The 22,967-nt window shown below is 44.4% G+C and overlaps 2 protein-coding genes across 2 annotated transcripts in view; one reads left to right on the forward strand and one right to left on the reverse strand.

The window, feature by feature from the left end:
* The window catches only part of LRRC4 (leucine rich repeat containing 4), a 30,234-nt gene extending 18,392 nt beyond the window's left edge, over positions 1–11,842 (forward strand). Inside the window, exon 3 of the mRNA XM_045564684.1 lies at positions 11,448–11,842. Coding sequence (XP_045420640.1) covers positions 11,448–11,491 — 44 coding nt within the window. The 3' untranslated portion in view covers positions 11,492–11,842. The remainder of the gene's footprint in view (positions 1–11,447) is intronic.
* Positions 1–22,967, reverse strand: part of SND1 (staphylococcal nuclease and tudor domain containing 1) — a 416,716-nt gene that overhangs the window by 79,004 nt on the left and 314,745 nt on the right. Inside the window, exon 16 of the mRNA XM_045564681.1 lies at positions 20,655–20,764. Within this exon, the coding sequence (XP_045420637.1) occupies positions 20,655–20,764 (110 nt within the window). The remainder of the gene's footprint in view (positions 1–20,654; positions 20,765–22,967) is intronic.

Here is a 22,967-nt window from a genome sequence, read left to right on the forward strand (position 1 = left end):
TTTACTCTCCTAAACCAGTAGTTCTCAATCTTAGCTACACATTAGAATCACACGGGAAGCCATAAAATTTTTTTAAAAAAACACTTCTAGGCTGGATGTGGTGGCTCATGCCTGTAATCCTAGCACTTTGGGAGGCTGAGGCAGGAGGATTGCTTGAGGCCAGGAGGCCATCTCTACAATAAAATGCAAAAATTAGCTGGGTGTGGTGGCACGCACCTGTAGTCCCAGCTACTCAGGAGATTGATGCAAGAGGACCACTTGAGCCCAGGAGTTTGAGTTGCAGTGACCTATGGTGACACCACGGCATTCTAGCTCCAGGTGACAGAGCAAGACCCCATCTTAAAACAAAACGAAAGAAAACAAAACAAAACAAAACACCCCAAAACAAGACCAAAAACCCATTGGGGTTATTAAGAAAACTTTTATGATATGAAAAATCTGAAACACCGAAATGGTAATTAACGCCCATATATATACCCATCAGCCAGCTCCAACAATTACCAAAGTTGTCATATTTGCTTCATCTATCCCCTTTTCTCTGGGGAAGTATTTTAATGTATAGCTTAGACATGATGCCATTTCAACCTTACATACTTCAGTATGCATCTCTGAAAAATACAGTCATTTTCTTACATAACTACAGTGCTGTTATCACACCTACCAAAATTAACAAAGTTTTTCCTTGGTATCAGCTAATATACCTGGGGAACTTGAAATAAAAAGCTGGTGCTTGATGAAGCCAGAATCTTTGGAGGAGCCCCAGACATTAGTAGCTTTCCTAAGCCACCCTGCCCCATGATTCCAATGTGCAGCCAGGGCTTAGAACCACTGCCCTGATCAATCTAGGATGCTGCCATGGAATCTGAGGCAAGCTCCGTGAATGTCCTCTAGCCCCTGATCATATGGTGGTACACGATAAAAAAGCCAAGGAAAACTGACAAGTCACAGACAGGATGAAGAGAAGGAAAACAAAAGCATTAACAAGTCAGCAAGGCACAGAACTGATCCTTTGTACATTGCAAGGCTGCCCTCTCCTCAGGAGTTGAGGCCCACTCACTTGATCCACCAGATCCATCAAAGGTCTGAAAGGCCTGGAATGAGGGTAGTTCCCAGCTGTCCATGCTGCTCACAGGGCCCTCAGCACCTCTGCACCGAGCCAGTCTGCATCATTCTCCTCTCTATTTCTAGCTCTTCTTGCTTCTGCACACTATCTATCTGGCCTAATATTCTGACAAACTCTGAGCCTCCGCACCTGATCTTAGAGAGGATTAATTACATTGGCCTGTGGTGAGGGGGGGGGGCACCAAAACTTCTTGGGTGTTGGCACTGGGGTGTAAGTACCACAGTTTTCAATTTTACTTATTTATTTCATTAAAAAAATAACCAAACAAAACATCCTGCAAAAAGATGAGGCTGTATCATTGCAGCTAAAAATACCTCTACTGAGGGCGTCCGCTCACCAGCTCCTCAATTAGAGATGCTACAGGGCCCTTTGTGAGCTGTGCAGTGTTGGCAGCTCCACAGGGGCTCTGGGCGGCTGGGGACAATCCCTGGAGCAGTGACTAGTGACTGCTGGGTGGAGGGGGGCTGGCAAACAGCCAGTGAGCCGACATGGAGCTCTGCACACTTCAGGTAGCCCCCAAATCCCTCTTGCTGTATGGACCCAATGCCCAAGCCAAGAAACCACTTGCCCTCTTTTGCAACATACCCAAATGGCATCTCAGAAACTCTTCTTGGCTTCCCTGGGGTTCATAGGAGTATAAAACTCACCAGAGGCAATAATGCCAAGCAGTCTGGCTCAGGGTGTGTCTGTATTGCTGGACAACAACTTGTAGGTGTGGGTGAGTGGCAACTAGGCCCGCTTGAAGCCTCTGGGTGGCCTCAGGAAAGGGCTGCTTTACGTGCAGGCTGACATCTGCAGAGGGAGACTGCGTGGAGGCATAGGGCTTCACAGCAGTAAGGGCCTCTTCCTCTGGACCTCTTTCTGTATCTTCTCAGTACCCACAGGTCATTCAGTCTAACACACTCATTTTTATTGGGGAAGATGAAGATGAAGCCTCAAGGAGGTGAAATGATTTTGTCAAGGTCACTGAGTTAGTAAATGAAGAGAGTCAGGACTTAAACATGGGATTTCTGATTGCAAGCATGGTTCTTTCTTCCACTATACTATGTCTTCCAAATGAGTATATTCATTATAAGCATTCAACAAGTGTTGAAAAAGCTATAGGGAAAAGGTACTTTGATCTCAGAAGCCAAAGAAAACCCACAAAGAATGTCAGGAGAGTATTGCCTGGATGACCTGGGAATTCTGCAATCCCTGCAGTTCTGGGAAACTCAGGGTTGGACTCGGCAACTGAATCAGATGTTCAGTGGGAACGGTGACAACTCTGTAGATCTGCGATCTTCAGCCACAGATCCACAGCCTTTCCTTTCTTTTCTGTCTGGGAGAGTGGGAGACACCTCGTATTAGCCTGACGAAGGGCTGTCAGGAGAAAGGGGGGCAAGGATAAGGCCAAGGCTGTCTGATGTGATTCAGGCATTGACCTCCTTTCTCATTTCTTGGCATTGTGTGTGACCCTTATCAAAGAATTTGGAAGTTTATGTCAAGGGCATGAGGGATAAGGGTAAAAAAAAAGCATTGAGAAAACACACTCACTGGTATGGGGGAAGGTGCAGATTTGTTCTGCAATCACTATGGAAATCATATTTTCAGAGTGCCCAGTGGGCAAGGGACTGTCTAGAGTCCTGCATTGTTCAATATGGTGGCCACTAGCCACATGTGGCTATTTAAATTAAAATTAATTAACTTTTATTAAAGATTCTGTTCCTCAGGTGCACCAACCGCATTTAAAGTACTCAATATCCATACTGCTACTGTATTGGACAGCACAGATAAACAGCATTTCCATCACACAGAAAGTTCTGTTAGACAGCACTGGTAGACTCTGGTTGTCCTCTCTAATCTCCTGCTGGCTACAATGAGTAATTTCTGAAACCCCTTTGAGGAAGGATTGAACTTGGAAAAGCTAGAGGGTACCATATTCACTCTCCAGCAAACCTGCTGAACCTGGCATCTCCCAGAAGCTGAGAGCACCTGGGCGCACGAATCCACAGTGTACCAGGCTCACCAGGTCCTAACCGTTCTTTCCCCGGTGCCTTGTCTGTATGTTCACAGCCACTCTGACCTTTGCATATTTTATTCAGATTCTATTTTACGCTGTCTTAATTGATGTTTAATATAGCTTAACTTGCGTGGTGTTCCAAGCCCCTCACCAGGGGGCCGCTTGCAGGCAGAAGCACAATTAATAGCAGTCCCAGGAAAATTATGGCCTGTATCAAAGTTGTCATTGCACCATATAAATGCTTATTATCACTATTGAATTCTCTAGCCCTGACACCTCCCTGTGTTTACTAGGTAGCAGATAAACCTCTATGTTTGTGCCTTTTCTACTCTACCACACCATCAGGACTAAATATAGCCCTTGTGTGTATGTTTAGCTCCATTTAGCTGTGCTTTGGAAAAGGGGGAAAAATCAGAGTTAATAAAATTAAATTGCCGGAAAATGTGATTTGTTCCTCCCCCACTTGACAACCCCTTAAAAGACAAACAGACGTCACTGCTAACAAGATGGGTAACCAGCCTCAGCTACAGAGTGGGAGAGACTCGCCGGCCCTGACAACACGGCACGGCTGCCGAATCAGCCTCCTGTCAGAGTGGAGGGAACAGGTCCAAGAGCACAAGATACTGGGGTTTTCAAAGGGATGGCACCCGTGGGCCCACCCTGTGCCCTGTCTGAATTTGACTAGAACAGAGTGTTTGAGCTGGAGTCCCACCTAGGGAGTTCAAGGGCAATCCCAGCTAGGCAATTTGACCTCCCCTGACTCTCACAATTAACAAAAACAAAAAAAAAAAAAAAAGAAAAAGAAAAATACCTCAACATATCACAATTTAGCACTTCTTGGTTGTTTCCTTTGGGCTTGTCTGAAGCTTAGATTTGGCATGAATAGGCAGCAGCTTTTCTACAATTGCATATCAGGAAAAGCAGTGGAAAATTCCAGGTCTGTCAGACACCTGTACTCTTCCCTCTCTGGCATGCCTCTCATCCTGTGCGTAGTTATCTTTGCACCCCTGTCTAGGAAGAGTCTCCTTACAGAAGGCGGAGGCCCCGGATGACTTCTTCTGACTTAGTCTCCTGTCCTTTTCTCATTAAAACAATACAATTTAAAGAGGATTCACTTGTTTACCTCTTCTGTTTGCCTCCGTCACATCACTTACTCCCTTTTATATGCCACTGTCATATTCTAAAATTATTACTCGTACTTCAAGTGGATGATCAGGTGGTGGTGGCAGTTGTCTGGGAGGCACTGTGGGGATAAAGGGAAGAGCAGCACAACGGGGATGTGGAGACTTCAGCCCTCCTGGGAATTTACTAAGCGAATGTGCCCAAGTGATTAACTTCTGCGTGCCTCAGTTTCCTCAACTACTGTGAAATGTTTGTATTGGACTATGGAACCTCTAGAGCCCTTATAGCTATAAAATGCTCTATTTCAGTATTACAAAGGCTGTGTGCTTAAGTCCTTGGAAACTGAATGGGTCATACTCATTTCTATTTATAATCTGTTTATTATTTTTGCACTCAATACTCTATGGAGAAATGTAGATTTCTATTCTAAATTCTTCTAGCCAACAAAGGAAATGCTCTATTTTAGTTTGTTTGACAGGGAAATGTTTGTAACTAGATTGAGTTTCCCATATTATATTTGCTTGCCTTCTTCCGTCTTTGCCTAAAAAAGGAGTTTCTAAAAAATCAGAAATGCTATCTGTACGCAGGCATAGCAGGGATGAGGCTGCCTTGGCTGAAGGAAGAAGATGGTTTGTATCTCGAGCCCCAGTGGAGCAGGACTATTTGCCATCTGCTGCACTGGTTGCCTCGTCTCCAAATCAGGCCTGGTCTGTAGTTTGCTGCAAATATTAGGAGCCGAGCCACTAGCACTTCCCACCCACGGCAAGCCTTGAACCCTTTGTACTCTGGCTGCCAAGATGATCTGAAAGCAGGGGGCCACTTTCCAGCTTAGGAAAAAACATGTGCATTAAATGGAAATAGATTCTTCTTTTCCCTCTCTCTTGCCATTCCCAGCCATTTCTAAACCTTTAGACTAAAAAGGAGGAAGACCTGTCCGAAAAAGCTGAGGAAGATGATGGAATTGTCAGGCCAGAATGGTTTATTAATGATCCATGGGAAAAAAACAATCATCCTGCTGGCAGCGTCACATGTAATTAACCAGCTTCACAGAGAGCTGGCTGCCTTCTCCAGCTCTGGCATCCGCAGACCGCAGAGCTACCTGACACAGCGACTGGGTTTCTAGCGAAACCTGCCTACTGGGAGAGGGGCATCCAAAATAGTGACCTCAACCCACTGGGCGCTCAGGAAACATGACTGAGATGGCAGTGCTCCTCTGCAGAAGCCTGGCTGTGTGCTGGGGCTGACATAAGAGACTGCAACCCCCCTGATGACAAGAGCCAGCTATGGGAACTGCCACTCCCACTGGTCACATTAACTGCCCACTCAGGTAAGTGGCTGAGCAGAGTTACCCAGGTAGCCCTCCAAAGACTACCTCTCTGCCAACTCTCTACACAGGCAGGAGTTTCTGGGAATTGGCTCACCCTGTGCTATGAAAGCAAACTTCAGCACTGGTGGAGGGGTTAAGAGGCCCTTAGGGCCACACTGGGCATGGCAGACAATGGTTGCTTCTGTGTAAGAAGCAACAAAATTCAAAATAAGATACATCAGAGAGAAGTAGAAGCTGGGTTAACCACTCTTGGGCTTTGTAGTTAGTGCTAACTTCCCTTTTAAGAGTCCTGAGATTCAAAGAACCCTGGCCTTTCCACCAGGTGAGTGAATTAATAAGTATTTGTAATGCACAGTTTGGCAGCTAAAATACCATATTTGAGGGGATGGGGGGAGAGCTCCCCATCACCTTTTCCAAGTGAGAGTCAGAGGGTGTTCCCAGTGAGAGTGAACAAAACATACACACATGTCCTCCCTGTGCTTATTTCTAGGGCAGAGAAAGAAGTTGACAAGAACTTTCTCTATTCTTCATCTCCTGGTCTGATCAGAACCTCTAAGAATAAAAACCCTTCCTTCACCCCCAACCCCACTAGGCTTGACCCTCAGAATCTCATACTCCCCCAGGGTGTGCCAAAGCTACTTCTAAAAGGCTCATGAAGGGAGTGACAGAACCTTTGACCCTCCAGCAAAAATGGAGCCAGTTCACAGGGCTCACGGACTGTTCACTCACCATACTCAATTTACATTCTGTGGAAAAACAGATAACAAAGGAAGGCTATGCCCTTTAGACAAATGTCATATTGGTGGTGGTGGGGCAGCTGCTGGGGAAGGGATGGGTGAGACATCAACTTCCATACTGCCTCGGCTCAAGAGCGCAGCACATGTGGTGAGCCCCTCAAATAAAGCCAAAGAATAGGCTGCACGGCAATTTTCCTGTTCAGTACTTGCAGTCTCCTCCCTTAGCTAGCTTTGATTCCAGGGGTCAAATACAGTGGTTCTCTCATCCCTATTAAAGCAGCTTGGAAGCAGGAGTAATCCCGACTGCAGACCAGCAGTGTAACAGGTAGAGGGAGAGGTCACTGGTGGCTTGGTAGGAAATGGATGGCTCATGATAAATGAATTGGTACTGCCTGTCATTTTTTCTTGCCGTCACTTTAATCAATAAGGGAAAAGGTGAATTGCTATTGATCTCTTCAACACCTCTCAATGATACTGTACAAATTACAGGAACACAGCGGGGTGGGTGAAAGAATGAAAGAGAAAGGACAGATGAAAGAAAGTCTGGGCAGTGTGAGGCTGCTGTATTTTCCTGGAGGTCATCTTCCTGTCACTGGGGGTTAGGCATGCTTGGGTGCACCTAGAGTGTGGCATGGTGAGCCCTTTCTCAAACCTGGGGGAGCTGGCCATGGAGAGCAGTCTCAATGCTTCCCTCTGCACCTAATGTGATGATGTGTCACCAGGGCCACAGGGCATGTGGAGCCATATGACTTCTCTTGATATAAGGCTAGATGCCTATATATTGAGAGGTGCTGTGGATCCCAAAGTCTCATAAATTTTGAAGCTGCCGCACTTTACTGTTGTTGGGCTGGGCTGTCTCAACAACTGACTATAATTCTGGACAGGAAAGCAAGAATCTAAAATGTCAAGGGTAATCTCTAGCTACACTGTTCTAACTCTGCTCCTAGGTCACATGCCAAGAAAATATAGACAGGCAGCAAATAAGGTGAAACTATCTCACATCATACTTGAAAATGATAAAGATCATGACTTCTTGGGCACAGGCCTGTCCTTGGAAACACTTTGGGTGGAAAGACATGACATAAATATCAGAGGTCTGGGTCAAAATGTTAGAGGTCTGTTGGAAATTTCAGGGTGAAAGGGATACTGACCACACTCAGGCAAGAGGACAAACTGTATACATAAATACGGTCTTATCCAGACAGCCAGGAAACAGGACATAGTGTTATGATAGATGGGCACAACAACCCATAACACAAAGATGTAACATTTAGCATCTGATTTTCATCTTCAAGTCAGGGCTTAGTCCAACCAGTAGGCCACAAAGATGACTGAGAGAACACCTAATTTCTCTGGGACAGATTCTATTTAGGATGCACTGCTTATCAAAAACCAAATTCAGGACCCTGCTCCTGTCAAGAGAAAGGCAATGCAACAGACAGATTGCATGGCAGAGAGAAAAGGGAATGCCAACCAAAGTTAGCCCAATAGGACAGAATGGTCAGATATCAGGGTCCCAGACCAACAGTTCTCTTATTCCACCAATTGGGCCTAAAAAAGAAATTGTCAGACCAGAGGTCGCTCTCTAGGTCACACAGCACCCTCAGCATGTCTTCTGGGGCTGGGAGCTCCTCAGAAACCTCCCCACCACATGTGAGTATTCACGTTTCAGCATTCTCAAGGCAGGAGAGGGCTTAGCACACCCATTTTGCAGCTGGTGAAACCGAGGTGGGCAGTCACTGGTGTGTGAGAACGAGAGCCCTTCAGAACACCACTGGCATTCTTGTTTAAAGGAATCACCAGAAACAATGACTCAGGATGTAAATGTGTCATTCTGAAATCAGTGACACCACAGTTTGCCAGTTTCCCCACCTTCCTCCCACAAATACCTGCTGAAGGGCTGAAATGGAGCAAAAAAAAAAAAAAAAAAAACAAACAAAAAAACAAAACAGTAAGTTACAAAGCTGCTGATGTGTTTAGAGTGGAAGTGCTGAGATTAGAAGGAGGAAGTGGTTAAGTGCACCCTAGGCGTTTGGAAATGGCTATGTCTGCAGCCCTGGAAGCTGATGATGAAGGAGCTCTGGCCTTCCCTGCCAGGCAGGCCACGAGACTGGCCCCCCACTCTGGAGGTGGGGAGCATGGCTATGAGAGTTCATGACGATAAGAAGCAACTATTTAGCAAACACCAGTCTCCTCCTACAAGGAATCTTCCAGTTCCAAAAGTGACCCTATTCTAAAATTACCAAGTGGCATGTGGCCAGGCCAAAAATCCATATCCAATCAGTGGTAATGGACTATTTGTTGCATGTCCTCATATAGGGCTGCAGCACTGCTATAAAAACCCTGGGTCAGTGGTTTTAGATTTATTTAACTGGAGAGGTAACAGCACCCCAGCACTGCAAGCACTGTAGAGACCTGTGAAGTGACGTGGCCTACGCAGGCCTTTGGGAGGGAATGGAGCAACCTGCCTGTCTTATTTGCATGATCTTCTACCTCTAGCTATATGCCCAATGCCAAGACACTTTTTTGGTAGTCATTAAAAAGAATTCCACTGCATCACGAGAAGGGAAAGGGAGAAGAGGAAGGCATTATGCTAACCTGGGAAGAATAATGGCACAGTGAGGCAGTTTCCAGTCAACCTTTCATTCCTGGTTCCATGGATAGCTGTTCCTGTTGCAGTGACCTTCCTGAACGATTCTTCTTGAGGTTCTTTTCCTATCCTTTTGAGTCCTAGTTAACACCTAGATCTTTCTTTAGGGCTCCTGCTGGCACTGTGCTATCTTCCAACTCTCCAACTTAATGCAGATCAAGGATAGACCCACGGCAATCTTAGATTGCTGTGGTTGTGGTAGGAAGTATGGGGACAAAAAAGGGCACTGCTGCTCCATCAGAGGATAAGGAAGCCTGGGCCAGCCAGCGATCTAGAGAGGTCATACAGGTATCATTTTCAAGTCACAGTGACAAGGGGAAAGTAGACTGTTAGAAATAGAGAAAAAGCATAGAGAGCCCTTGGTGCTGGCAGATCATTCTCCAAATATCCCCTGAGTACATGGCAAAGATACTCAAGCCATTATTCCTTAGTCATCTATGAGGTATCTTTGAAGTCCTGGCTTTATCCCTCGACCCCTCGGTGATGGTTGGCTTTATCAGTCCATAGTCAAGCCTAGAAAAGGCCTTTTGCATAGGTTAGGACTCACTGGCATTACCTCCAGATCTTTGCTTTTCCACAGAACGTGATATTGCCTAATGTGTAGGCAGAATCAGAGGAAGAGAGACAGTCTCATCTTACTTCATAGAAAAAGACTGGCCCTGAAGGTACTTAAAGAAATGCTCTTTGGCGAACTTAGACTAAAGATGGCAAATAGGTTTCCATGAGCCCTGTTTTGAGAAAGATCTGAGCCCCAAGCTAAAGCAGCACCGTGACTGACTAGCCATGTCTGGCATGGGTGGATAGATGGATGGGGGAGCGTATATGTATTTGCCATCACTTGCTTAAACAGACAGATCTGGGGAGTGAGGAGCACTGGAGAGGACTGCTCTTTGCTGATTCTAATACGAATGCTGTTCACAACACACATACCTATATTCAGCCTACAACTCTATTAGGGTGTACTGTTTTGTCTACCACGAAGTTCAAATCCTAGATTTTAGTTCAACTCTGAATGTCTGTTAATAAAAAAAAATGATGCTGTAAGCTGCTGTTCACTGAGTGCTTAATATCTATCAAGTTCTGTGTTGAGTATTTTACATGCATACTTTCTTTTCACAATAACCCTGGTGAAAAGGTACCCTCTTTACATAGGCAAGGCAATTATGTGTAGCAGGGCTGCTGCACCACACAATGCTAGGGACACCCTTCATACTGAATCCTAACAGGCACCAAGATTGCCCTGGGTTTAGAGAGGCTAAGGATTGTGTCCCAAGGTCACAAAGGAAATGGTGAAGCTGGAATGAGAGCCCAGCTCTGACTCTTCCCATGTTACTAACAGAGTTCTGTTGAATAACCAAGAAGAAAAAGATGCCCTTACATGTCCTGAAGAGGAGTCTAAGAATGAGCTATTCCTTTCTGACTATGGGACACATGTTATTTGAGCCAGGTTAGGCTATCTGCTGTTAATTCTCAAGCTTGCTCATAATCTTATTTCATGCACCACAGCATTTCATAACAGACCATTGGTCACTTTCATTTGCAAAATCCATTTAAGTTCAGCTGACCAGAAACCGTCAAGGGTGGAGTAGCAAGTGGGAAGTTCATCAATAAAGGCAAGTTTGGAACACAGGGGTTCTCTTTAAGTCCTTGGCAACAGACACAGGGTGTGAGCATGCAAGAGGAGGGCAGGGTTAAGGTCAGCTCATCCACCAGAACAGTCACTGTGTCCTTGGGGGAGTCACATGTGAAACCAGAATGTTTGTATTACCTGGAGAGCAAATACAATCTACAATCTGCTTATGCTTTGCTGGTGGCTCAGGTAGCCTTGCTATTGTACATTAAGAGCCGTGTTCTGTAAAGATATGAGTTGAATTACGTAATTCCAAGAAAGAAATTCAGACAGTGGGCATGGCTTGCAACGTTTAGGACAACAGAGCAGGGAGGCATAAGGCTTGAAGACACTCCAAACACATGAAAGCTCGCACTCAAGGCTACATGGCTGATAGCCAAAGTGTTGGGTTCAGAAGCTCTTCTGAAAACAGGTAATAGGCAGGTCTGTATGAAGTCATCTTTAGTTTGTAAAAGAAATATCTGCTTTTCAGAAGGTATTTCCAAGTTAGGGTTCCAGAAGGAAGTGGACAGACTTCACAATATGGTATTTTACCTGAAAAACAAAAATTCTCAGCCTGGGCAACACAGCAAGACCCTGTCTCTATAAAAAGAATAATAAGAAAAATTAGTGTAGTGGCACAAGCCTGTACTCTCAGATACTTGGGAAGCTGAGACAGGAGATCACTTGAGCCGGGGGTGGGATGGGGAGGGGTCGAGGGTGCAGTGAGCCATGTTTAGTGGCACTGCACTCCAGTCTGGGTGACAGAGCAGGACCCTGTCTCAAAAAAAAAAAAAAAAAAAAAAAAAAAATTTGAGCTGCTTTTCTTCAGCCCTTTGTTATACACTAAGAATATTAGCTTCCATTTTTTTTTTTTTAGAGAACCCTCACCAAAGCTCAAGAAGCAGTGAATATTCAGGATGATTGAAGAGGTAAGAGAAACAAGGAATTGTTGTTACTAGGAGTATCTGATACATCTAAGTGAAATAAATGGCACCCAGCTCTCCTAGCACAAACCTTACCTCTGGGGGACTCCAGCAGTCTCTTCTTCCTGATAACATTTTTCCATTTGTTGTGGGTCACAGGCCCTACATAGGTATAAGGAAGGTAGACCAGGAGACTGAATGTGCCTGGCAACAGCTGTCTTCCAGAGGGATGGCTCATAAAGAATATCATTTCATGTAAGATGGGTAGACAGTAGCAAATAGCATGAGCAACAAGGGTTCTGCTTCACAAGGCTCTGTGTGGGTTTTCATGACCATGTATGAACAAGTAAATGCAATGGCTTTCACCACCCACTATCCTCATGACCAGGCCTCAATTTAGATGAGGTATAAAGTACGTACTGTGGACCTTTCTAGTAGAAAAACGCAAGAGGAAATCATGTTTGAGCCTTTCACATCTTTACTCTGGGACTGAGCTGAGTCAGAACTAAAGATGGAGAGGAAAAGTAAGTGCCAGGATAGTCTTGGCACTGCCAAGGTTTCTGCTACTTCTACTTAGAGGAAGAAAGTAAACTGTCAGGTCTAAGGACTGTATTTCTTTCTTACTTTTTCTGATAGGAACAATACTAAGAAAAATAAATTGACCTGGCGGAGAAAACATAAGTCTCTTAAGAAGAGTTTACAATAGTAGGGACCAATTCCCTAGGGGAAGGGAAGAGATGCTTCTGCTGAAAAGGATTTTCTTCCCTGGGATAGAATTAAATCCTCGAGACCTTCCTACATGTCCCAAGGAAGCCAAATCTCTTGTGGTCCTAAAGCATACTTATTCCACCCCCAATCCCAATGGCCAGCTTGGGATGTGAACACTAGCCTCTGGAGGGCAGTGAAGCCTATCAAACCTACACCAGTCAGCCTGTGTGACATAATTACAGGTAATAGGATCTTGGCCAAGCCAATGAAAAATTAGGCACAGTAGCTATTTCAGAAGAATGGATGCACTTCTATGCTTGACTGGCTATGAAAGTTCTAAGTGGAAGAATAGGGAAACAGCCTAGCTGAGCCAGCAGCTTTGCAAAGAGGAATCCCACTGGAGCCAGCACACTGTTGGCACCCCCATCAGCACACACTGCTGAGCTTGTTTGGGGCAGGCCACCATTGACTGGAGGCTAAGCTATCTTACAAGGGAGGCCCAGCAGCCAGGGGCAAAAAAGGGCAATGGGACAGCATCCTCCATTCTAAATTTTTCTCTCATCTCTTTTCATTGTGATGCTCCTTTCATTTATGGTCTGGAATGGGACTCAAGGACCCTCCTTCCAGGGCTTTTAGAAGTACTTGGCAAGGGCCAAGAGCCCAGACAGGAAGGGGCTATGGGTGGGCAGATAACAGCCTGGTATTCACATAGTGCTTACAGCCCATCTCCAAACGGGAATTTGTTGACCTAAACTTCAAAATAAACTCTTCACCTCATTTAATAGACTAATCTATGAAAGCAGAGGACAGGAAACATACCAGAGAGGGAGAGACAGATAGCCTGTATTAGGAGAGTGAAGAGACACTAACAGTTTCTATTTCAATGCTAAAATGTTTTCAAAATACTTACACATCATTATCTCATTACCTTTAAACAGACAGAGAGACCCAGGGAGGTCGGGGTCCCATAGTAAGTGCACAGTTATGGACTTGCACTTGGTTATGGACTTTTTCAATGAGAAATTCCTGAATTAGCAGTCAGTGTCTATCCTCAGTACTCTTAAAGCCTTCCTCCCTCCCTCCCTCACAAATGCCAAACTTAGAGAGCTTTCCTAAAGAACCACAAAGAACAGAAGAAGAGGCTTTTTTTTCCAATGTCTAGAATTAGGTGACAAGGAATTGATTAGTTGATTTAACAAATACCTATTTACTGCATATCTCTAATATACTAGGCACTGGGAATACAAAGACGAAAACATGGTTCCTGTCCTTGAGGAGGTTACGGTCTAGTGGGGAGAGATTTGGGTCACAGATCCCTTCAGTACTGTTGGTAAGTGCATGACAGATGTTTGCACAGGGTGCTGTGCGGACCAAATGAAGGACATCTTACCCATCCTAGGAGAGCGAGGGAAGGCTTCTGAGGGAAGGCGGTGGACCTTAAGGAACAGGTATGAATAGGAAAGCAAGGAAGGGGGACGACTGATGTACTGGGTGGAGAGCATAAGTCTACCTGAGAGATGAGACAAAATGTAATGACATATAAAAGGAACTGCAAGGATAATAGGTCCATTCTGATAAGGTACAAATTATAAAGTGAGTGATGGTAGTGAGACACAAGGTTGGAAAGGTAAACAAGGATATCTGTAAACTAAGGAGATCAGACTTTATCCCAGAGGCAATGGGGAGTTATATCTTTTTAAATAAATCCATTTACACAGTCAGATTTGTTTTTTAAGAAACACTAGAAATAAGAATATGGATACACATGAGCAAATGGAAATTAAGCAGTCATTATATAAAAAAGTAAGGCCCACAAAGGCCAAACAATAGATGACGCAGGAGTCAGGCAGTCAAAAGATATAAGAACTGTGACAATACCTCAAATCCCTCTGCAGTCTTGCAAGCACTCGCGATCAGAAACCAGGCCTTATAGAACAATGACTCTTCTTGGTGAATGTGGGACCTTCAGGGAGGTCCTCTACTAGTCCTGTAATTAGTTTCAGTTAGTCTAGGGTTGAAAAATGATAAAATATGGCTAAAAGAATGATCAACTTCTAATGGCAAAACTGGCAAAATTTGGGGAGAAACAGCACTTGACTTAGAATGCAGACATTTGAGTTTTAGTATTTGTCCTACCACTAGCTATGCAAAGAGAGGCAAGTTACTGTGCATCTCCGTTTCCTGACTGTAAAACTGGGATAGCATTTTTCTTATAGGTTTGCTGTGAGATTAAAATGAAATATATATGAAAGTACTTTTAAACTAGAAAATGCTATATAAAATTAAGGTTTGATCACTATTAAGACAGGAATCTTTTTTTTTTTTTAACCTGAGTCCTCTTCAAAGAAAATACCATTTAAGAACAAACTCTTTGAATTTAAAGACCACTGGTGAGTGATGAACTGTCAAGCATGTGTGAGGAGGTAAGAAAGGCCTTAGCCCCCAAATAGCCTTTAAAACCTCGAGGGATAAGAGAGCTGTTTAGAAAGCTGACCATAATGCATTCCCTTTTTCCTGGGCGTTGGCTGAGATAATCTGGAATAAGGTGTCTTTGTGTAAATAAATGAAACACTGCCGGACAGCCTGCTTGCTTTTCCAGCAGGTAATTATTAGTGGCTCAGCCAGGATTCCCAAGGGACATGGCAATCAGGGAGAGTCCGAGAGCAGATTTCACTAGCTTCACCCACACCAGGTGTCCTTTAACCTCTTGGAATTCCCTGTGGCTTGAACAATCCTGATCACTTTGATCCAGAGATAAAACTTTGTTACTGTTCCTCATCCTATGTGTCTGCTCAGCAGGGAAGGGACCCGCACAGACAGACGGAATAGAAAGGGCTAAGAGAGCATATAGCACAGCACTCACGGAACAATGTGAGGAAAGACAGAGGGTGTGGGAAGGAACACACATTTAGATCAACTTGAAACTGCTTAGAACAGGTTATCTTTTTCAGACAGGATGTAGCACATTTGGAGCCAAAACAAAAGAGACAAAAATCACTTTTTCTTTTACTGTATGTTTTCTTTCCCAGACATACATACACCCCTTCATACATATACACCAATATTCATGGGGGCCACATTCCCCTGAAACATAAATACACTTTCTTCAAACAGCAACAGTTACTTGTAATGCTTTTATGTATTTTTGTTTGTTTTTTAAAAAAGCAGAGGGTAGGGGAGAAAGAGGAAATCCAGGACTGTGCCCTGGCCACTGCAGCCTGCAGAATGAGCTCCCCAGGGGGACAGCCTCCCTTTTAATGCCAGCAGGAAGAAGGGAAATAGGTCAGGGCAGCAGTCTGAGTTTTCAGCTGGGGCTGTCCAGCAAGAGGATGTCATTTTCAGGCAGCAGCAAAGAGCAATTTCTGAGGTCTCAGAGAGGACAAAGGGGTCATCGCAAAAGACCTTGGAAATGATCACCAAACCCCCATATATTGCCCCTGTCCTCTGAGAACTGTACCGCCTACAGCCTTGAACTGTGAAGAGAGTTAAATTGTGACATTGATCTTTTAATAATACCTTATGGCCCTTTCTCTACAAGTTCAGGTTTCCCCAACACAGCAGCGATCACAGTGCTGTACGTACAGCCCCCAGTCAGTGTGTGCTGACAAGCTGGCCTCCTGGAGGAAGGTGGGAAGAGATCCCAAATCACTGTTTTATTCAGAACAAGGGCTTAAGAGGGGAGAAGATGGCTTGGGATTGCTAGATCAGTGTTTTAGACAGGAATACCAAGACAGAAAAGAATTACATACCCAGGACCACATAAAAACCAGAGTGTGAAAACCTAGGAGTTTGCACTTTTAAGTCAGATATCATTAGCTAATGCTATCTCTCATCACTACTTCTGAGAGGATGCTAGCAACGGGCACAATTCCCCGTCTGGGAAATCACACCAGATCTTCCTGTCCTTGTCAGTGTGGCAGGGAATTGCCTTAAAGAGGTAGCTGTACAGGGGGAGGGGGTGTCCCCAAGCACATGCTATCCAATGGGACACAGCACTTGGCTCACAGGCACAGCTATAGCAACAGATACAACAATCTCATGCAGTATGGTCCGGAAGTACTCCAGCTTCAATGGCAGGGGACAAGAAAGCCAACTTGCACTTTTAGGTCATAACAAGCCATTTGAACCCAATTCAGCATACCCTATGTGGCAGTGGCCAGCAAATGCTTTTGGAAAAGGGACAGACAATGAATATTTTAGGCTTTGCAGGCCATATATCCTGTCACAACTATTCAACTTTGTTGTTGTCTAAGTGTGAAAGTGTGAAAGCAGCCACAGACAATACATGAAAGAATTAGCATGGCTGTGTTTCAGTGAAACTTTATTTGTGAAAAACTGGTGGTGGCTGAGATTTGCCCATCCCTGCTATACACCAACTGAATCAGGCTGGAAAGAAATGCTGAGATTACTGGATTTCCTTTAAGTAAAAGTAAGTGTTAAGTCCTCTGGTAGTTCCTTGGCTGCTCTGGGCTTCAAGGTCACAAAGAGAATCAGGTAATGACACTGTTCTTCCTGCCCTGAGGCTAGCAGCACCACCAGAACGTCCAGACCACTGACCTGGAACAGTCTTCCCAGACTTCCAACTCAGGGAAAAGAACAAAATCAATAGGAATCAATGGGTGAGGAGAAGCAACATGTAAACGATGAAGAAAAAGAAGAAATGCAATGCAAAGGTGGCAGGAGAGTGAGTCAGGAAAATGGAGCTGAGTCGTGGCCAGAAAAGTAGCTCTGTGCTGACTCCTGTCATTGTAAAACAAATTTAAGGAAATCAGGGTAACAAAGTCTCAAGATAATGCAGGCCACCTGAAACTGCAGAGAAAAGACCTGTCTTACACTTGCAGGCTCCACGTGGGGACATAGGATGGAAAGATTATAATTCTCTCTTCACCCAAAACAGAGAAAGAGACGGGCAGGAATTCCTGCACTGCTCCTGAAGCCAGGACAAGGCACTTAATAAACATGGTGTCATTTTTCCAGCATCAGTGACCATTACACAGTCCCGCCCCCACTCTAGATCCTCCTCAAATCAGTTTATAGTTTCACAGAGTGGAGTCCAACTTGACAATAAGGCCTCTCTGGGATCACAGAGAGGGGCTCGGGAAGCACTCTGAAATCATGAAATCTCTATGCTGCTTTTCCATGAGAATGCACATGTATGGTAACTGGGGAAAGCATGCAGGGGATAGAGAAATCCTGGAGGAAAATCAGATAATATGAACAAAATTTAAAAAAAATTTTTTTTTGAGACAGAGTCTCACTCTGTTGCCTGGGCTAGAGTGCCGTGGCGTCAGCCTAGCTCACAGCAACCTCAGACTCCTGGGCTCAAGCAATCCTACTGCCTCAGCCTCCCGAGTAGCTGGGACTACAGGCATGCACCACCATGCCCGGCTAATTTTTTCTATATATATTTTTAGTTGGCCAGATAATTTCTTTCTATTTTTAGTAGAGACAGGGTCTCGCTCTTGCTCAGGGTGGTCTCGAACTCCTGAGCTCAAACAATCCACCCCCCTCGGCCTCCCAGAGTGCTAGGATTACAGGCGTGAGCCACCGCGCTCGGCAAAATTTTAAAATTTAAAGGGAAAGAATGGGGCAGGGTCAGGGACAATCAATCACATCTTCAAAATACTTGGTTATTTGAGCTAAATCTGATTATAAGGAGAATAGATACAAGGTACAAAAAACCAGTTCAACTGTGGCATCCCAGCAGCAGCCTGGCTCCAGAAGAGTTCCTGGCGTGCACCGTGGCACAACAGAGGCTGCCCTGAAGGTAAGAGCTGCATGAGGTGGGAGGCTGTGGGCCCACATGCAGGCATTCATGCAATTTCTGGGTACTTCAACTAAGGGCAGGAAGGACTCTGCATCCAGAAGTACCAAAGCATCATGTTGTTCTCCTTTGCTGTCTCTTTGTGGGGTAAGGGGAGTAAGGCAACGAGTAATATTTCCCAAGACAACTTATGGTACGAAAACGAAGGTACTACACAGGTAACAGTAAATGAATAAACCTGAAACAAAACGAACACTTCTCTTTATTCCTACACTGTTCAGAAAACAGTTTTCATATATTATATGAAGGGAAATGTCCAGGACAATAGGCTGCAACTGGTTCCTTTAGTGAAAATCTTGAATCACTCCTAGTTTAGGCTATACTCATGTTTCCTCTGGATAAGACCTTTCAAAATAGCCAGCCCAAGTAATCATATAAGCAACTAAGAAAATGCAAAAAAGTACTTTCTGTTTTCAATTTAATTATCTCACCTAAAATGTCAAGAAAAGTTCTTTCCTGAGAGACCCTCAACATAGGCACATGAAAGACTGGGTCACTATAATCAAGAAAAATCAACTTTCGATTAGACTCAGACACATGCCAGGGGCATCAATGAAGGTGGGTGAAAAGCTTGATCTTTTTCAACAGCCAAACATTAGCAAATATACAGACAAAGGTAAGGTCTCAATACCATGAGCATAAAGCAGCTGGTCTGTATTCCCTTTGACCCCCTTGTGCTTTTAGATATCACCAGTGTGCCAGAAACATGATCAAGAGGAAAAGTGGCAGGGAAAACAAGAGTTAAAAAAGAAAGGGAAAGAAACTTTTGGATAGCGTTCCCCAACCTTTTTGGCACCACGGACTGTTTTCATGGAAGACAATTTTTCCATGGACCAGGGCTGGGGGCCGGAGATGGTTTCAGGATGATTCAAGTACGTTACGTTTACTGTGCAATTTATTTCTATTATTATTACATTGTTATATATAATGAAATAATTATACAATTCACCGTAGCTTGGGGACCCCTGCTTTAGGAGATGTGAAACAACAGGAACATGACTATGGTGAGAAATTTGATTTCGACAATAAGTGGTGAGAATGCCACCAATAAATGTCCTAGGCAATCCAATGCTAGATTTCCTCCCTCTATCCAAAACATAACAAAAAACCAAAAATCTGGTGCTGCGTCTTCTGTAATGTCTTTAAGTTATAAATCTGAGTGGACTCTCCTGCTTTTTCCAGCACAGTTACTCTGCAGTTCATTATCCAAAGGCCCACAAAGTCAGCAGGAGACCTACAACATTTGCCGTTCACCTAATTCCTGGGCCACTTGAGAAACTGCAACAGGTACTGGTAGACAAGTAGAGTGCTTAGATGCTTGAAATACTTCTCTAGCAGGGGGCTATTTTTAATTGATAAAAATTCAAGCTATAAAACAGGAGGGAGGGAGGCACCTTCCATGTCAATATAAGGATTTCTACTCACAAGCATCTTCACAAAAACAAAAGAGGGGGCAACGTGACTCTGACAAAACAGTTAAGCCCCACAACACCCCCAACCACTGTACAGATGGCTAACAAAGCAGCTGTAGTGCCCAGGTGTTCGCAGCTGATGTCTGGGAAATGGAACTGGGAATTCAGGATTTGTTTTGCCACCTTCTTTCACAAAACGAGAAGGCAAGAGCTAGAGAGATCCCAAGGAGGTGGCAACTGACAGGAATAATACTGCTTAGTTAGAAGTCAGAGCGGTGCTTCTCTCAGGTTCAGGGGAGTCCAACATAAACATCATGGGCTGGCTTGTTCTCCTGTACCTCTCACACCTAATGTACTTGCTAGTGATATAAATCAAAATGAGATGCTGAAGCTTATAAACAGGTATTTGTATCACTGAACATTGTAAAGAACTCCACGCATCTGCTCTCCAGGGTGTACAAAGACCCATGAGAGAGATAACCTCTAGGACCCCATATTCTTGTAGTTCTGTGCATATTATGATACTGCATGAAAGCTGGAAGGACTCTATAGATTTGAGTGTAAAAGAAATGGGGACATAGGGAGATCCACAATCCTAAGCCTGAGCCTAGTACACTCCCCCACCTAGCAGGATGAATGGCTGGCATACTCCAGGAAAGAAGATGGATCTATTGACGAGGCTGGAGCAAAATTAGCAGGTAAAAGGGCACCACAGCAGCTGAGAGCCCAACTCCTGCCTGCAAGAGCCAGCCCAACAGGCAGAAACGGAAATACAATTAAATTAAGTCAGAAAACCCGCTACAGAAAATGCAATTACTCAAAGATACAAATAAATGTTCAAAGAAAATTGGCCCCTGACAGGGTTAGTCAAGCTTCTAAATCCAGCTGGAGGCAGGCAGCTCAGGCTAATTCACCAAGGAGGAGGAATGCAAAGCTGTAGGCTCTGTGCGTGCGGCTCATGGCTAGGCTGGCCTGGGGTTCACCACACATCCCAGGTCACCAGCAGAGAGGAGCAATTTAGGGGCAGCTGGCCTGGCCAACGATACAGGGCTCAAGGAAATAAGATGTGGGCAGACACAGAATGGATCATGGATGTGCAAGGCTAAGCAATGGAAAAAGCAACAGACTGATCTCTGACATGGCAGAAAAGCATCAGACCAAGGCAGCCTTGTTTTCTCACCCCTCCCCATAGAAGAATCAACAGGAAGATGTCCTACCTCGCGTTGAAGCACCAGTTCCTTGGTAAAAAACATAGCTTCCTCGCTGAAAGGTTCTCCTTCCTGCACCAAGCCTGGGAGGTTTCGGGCTCCTCTGGGGCATTCAATGCCTGTGTCAGGAGAAAAGGAGATTTTGTGATGAAAAGGCGCCCAATAGGCCTGCTGTCCAGCAAGGACAGGCCCCTGACGCCTCCAAAGCAGCAGCTGTTACATGTAACTTCCATCCAATCTGAGACTAAGTTAGAGAGAGTGAGAGGAGTGGAGGAGGGGTTTAGTTCTCCCCAGGTGGAAAAAACCAACACTGTCACAGCAGCAGCAACAGAGAGCGACTCTCAGCCACAGCGCCTGGGAATTATCAAGAACACCTGTGGGAAAGGAATGTTCCACATAAGATGAGCAGAAACTTCCCCTCCTCAAAGAGAAATCCTTAGTTTGTACTGCTCACGCCTTACAGCCATAGTCGCACAGCTTTGGGATCACTTAACGGAAACGGCTCTTACCTGAACGTAACTGATGTCCCAGCCATTTTGCCTGCTGAGAGCCATCCCTGCTGACTCCCAGACATTTTCTCCTTACTATCTGCCCTTCACATCACATTCAAAAGGGTTAATTCAGTGTCATTTTCTTCTTCAAATAACCTTCCCCTCCCCTCTCTGTCCTCTGGCTATATTTTGGACAATAGCACCGTCAGTTTTTCATTCAGAATGAGAGACAGTAAAAAACAGAATACTGATGAAGTGTTAGGTGTCTGGAGCCGAAAAGACCTAGACTGATATCTTAACTATCACTTATTAGCTTTGTGACCTTGGCCAAACTACTGAATAAAGTTTCAGTTTCCCTATTTGTAAAACAGATATTTATAATATACCTACTTCTTCAGGTTGCTATGTGAATTCGGAGAGATTCTGAATGATGTCTGCCACATGGAAAGGTTTAATATATTTTAGCTATTATTAACATAATCTGCATCATCGTTACCATTATCACTCCTAGCAACTCCCATGCTCAAAGTCTTCTTGAATCCTATCCTTCATACTTCTTTGTATCCAACCATAGTATTCTGTGCAAAATAAGTGCACACAGGCCAACTTAGTCTGCCTTTTCTGTCTTTGATTCAATCATTCATTTTGCAAATATATTTATCACTAACAGTGATCATCTGTGACAGATCATGACATATATGTTGCATTTTATCTGAGTAAAACTTACAAATATTTCAAAGAAATTCATACTGTAGCTATAATTACGAGACAAAAAGTTGAACTGGGCTAGAGACATATGAAAAGAAATGTGATGAAAATTCAGGGAGAGGATGCATTCTGTGTCCACGTCTCTGAGTCACAGGTGGTATCTCCTGCTGCAATAAGGCAGAACTGGGAGGAGCTACCAACCTATTTACAAACAGCCTCAAGGGAAGGTAAGAGAGATCTGGCACAGGAAGACCAGAAGCAGAGTGTTTAGGTGACTGCAAACACCTGCTGGGTGGGCCACAGGGAGAAGAGGTCCCACCACTGCTAGGACAGAAGGTACATCTCTTTATGTATGAACATAGCAAGGTGGCTGCTGATGTTTCTGGCCAGGACATAGATTCAAGTTGACACAGCTCAGAAGAAAGGGAATAGCCTATATTTCAGGCTTTCACAAGATGAAGAACAGAGCTCTCTGTCTCTGAGCCTGAAGGCCTCACAAATGGAAGATACCATATCAAATGAAATGCTAGGCCAGGAGAGAGACTGTAGCAGGAGAGCAGCTTGAGCTGGCAGCAAGAACCATTCTCCCACCCTTGCAAAGATGGGACAGATGAAGGCCCTACCCAAATGTCACACGGGTAAGAAGATCACCAGGGCTGCCTGGCACTTCAGTGCCAGGCTGCAGGGGAGGAGTGGAATTTATTTTTGTAAAAGATAGCAATAAACTCATGAGCCAAAGAGCTTGAGATTAACCCTGCAGGGGGAGATGAGGTGAGAGAAAAATGGAATGAAAGATAGCCTCTGTTTTTTACATCAACAGCCAAAAATATTTTTCATTTTATATCTGCAAACTAAGCAAGAACAGAATTGTCAGAGAGAAAAATAAACAATTCTGTTGAACTACCTTGCCACGTATCCATAGAAAAAGTATTGTTGCGCAAATAAGAATAATGCTGTCCCACCAACAATGTATAAGCGTTCCTTTCTCTCTGCATCCATGCCATCATCTATTGTTTTTGGACTTTTTAATAAAGCTATTAACTGGGGTAAGGTGATAGCTCATTGTGGTTTTAATTTGCACTTCCCTGATGGTTAGTGACGTTGAGTATTTTGTCATATGTTT

This window comes from Lemur catta, chromosome 11 (assembly GCF_020740605.2).
Source record: "Lemur catta isolate mLemCat1 chromosome 11, mLemCat1.pri, whole genome shotgun sequence".
In the NCBI taxonomy this organism is placed as follows: domain Eukaryota; kingdom Metazoa; phylum Chordata; class Mammalia; order Primates; family Lemuridae; genus Lemur; species Lemur catta.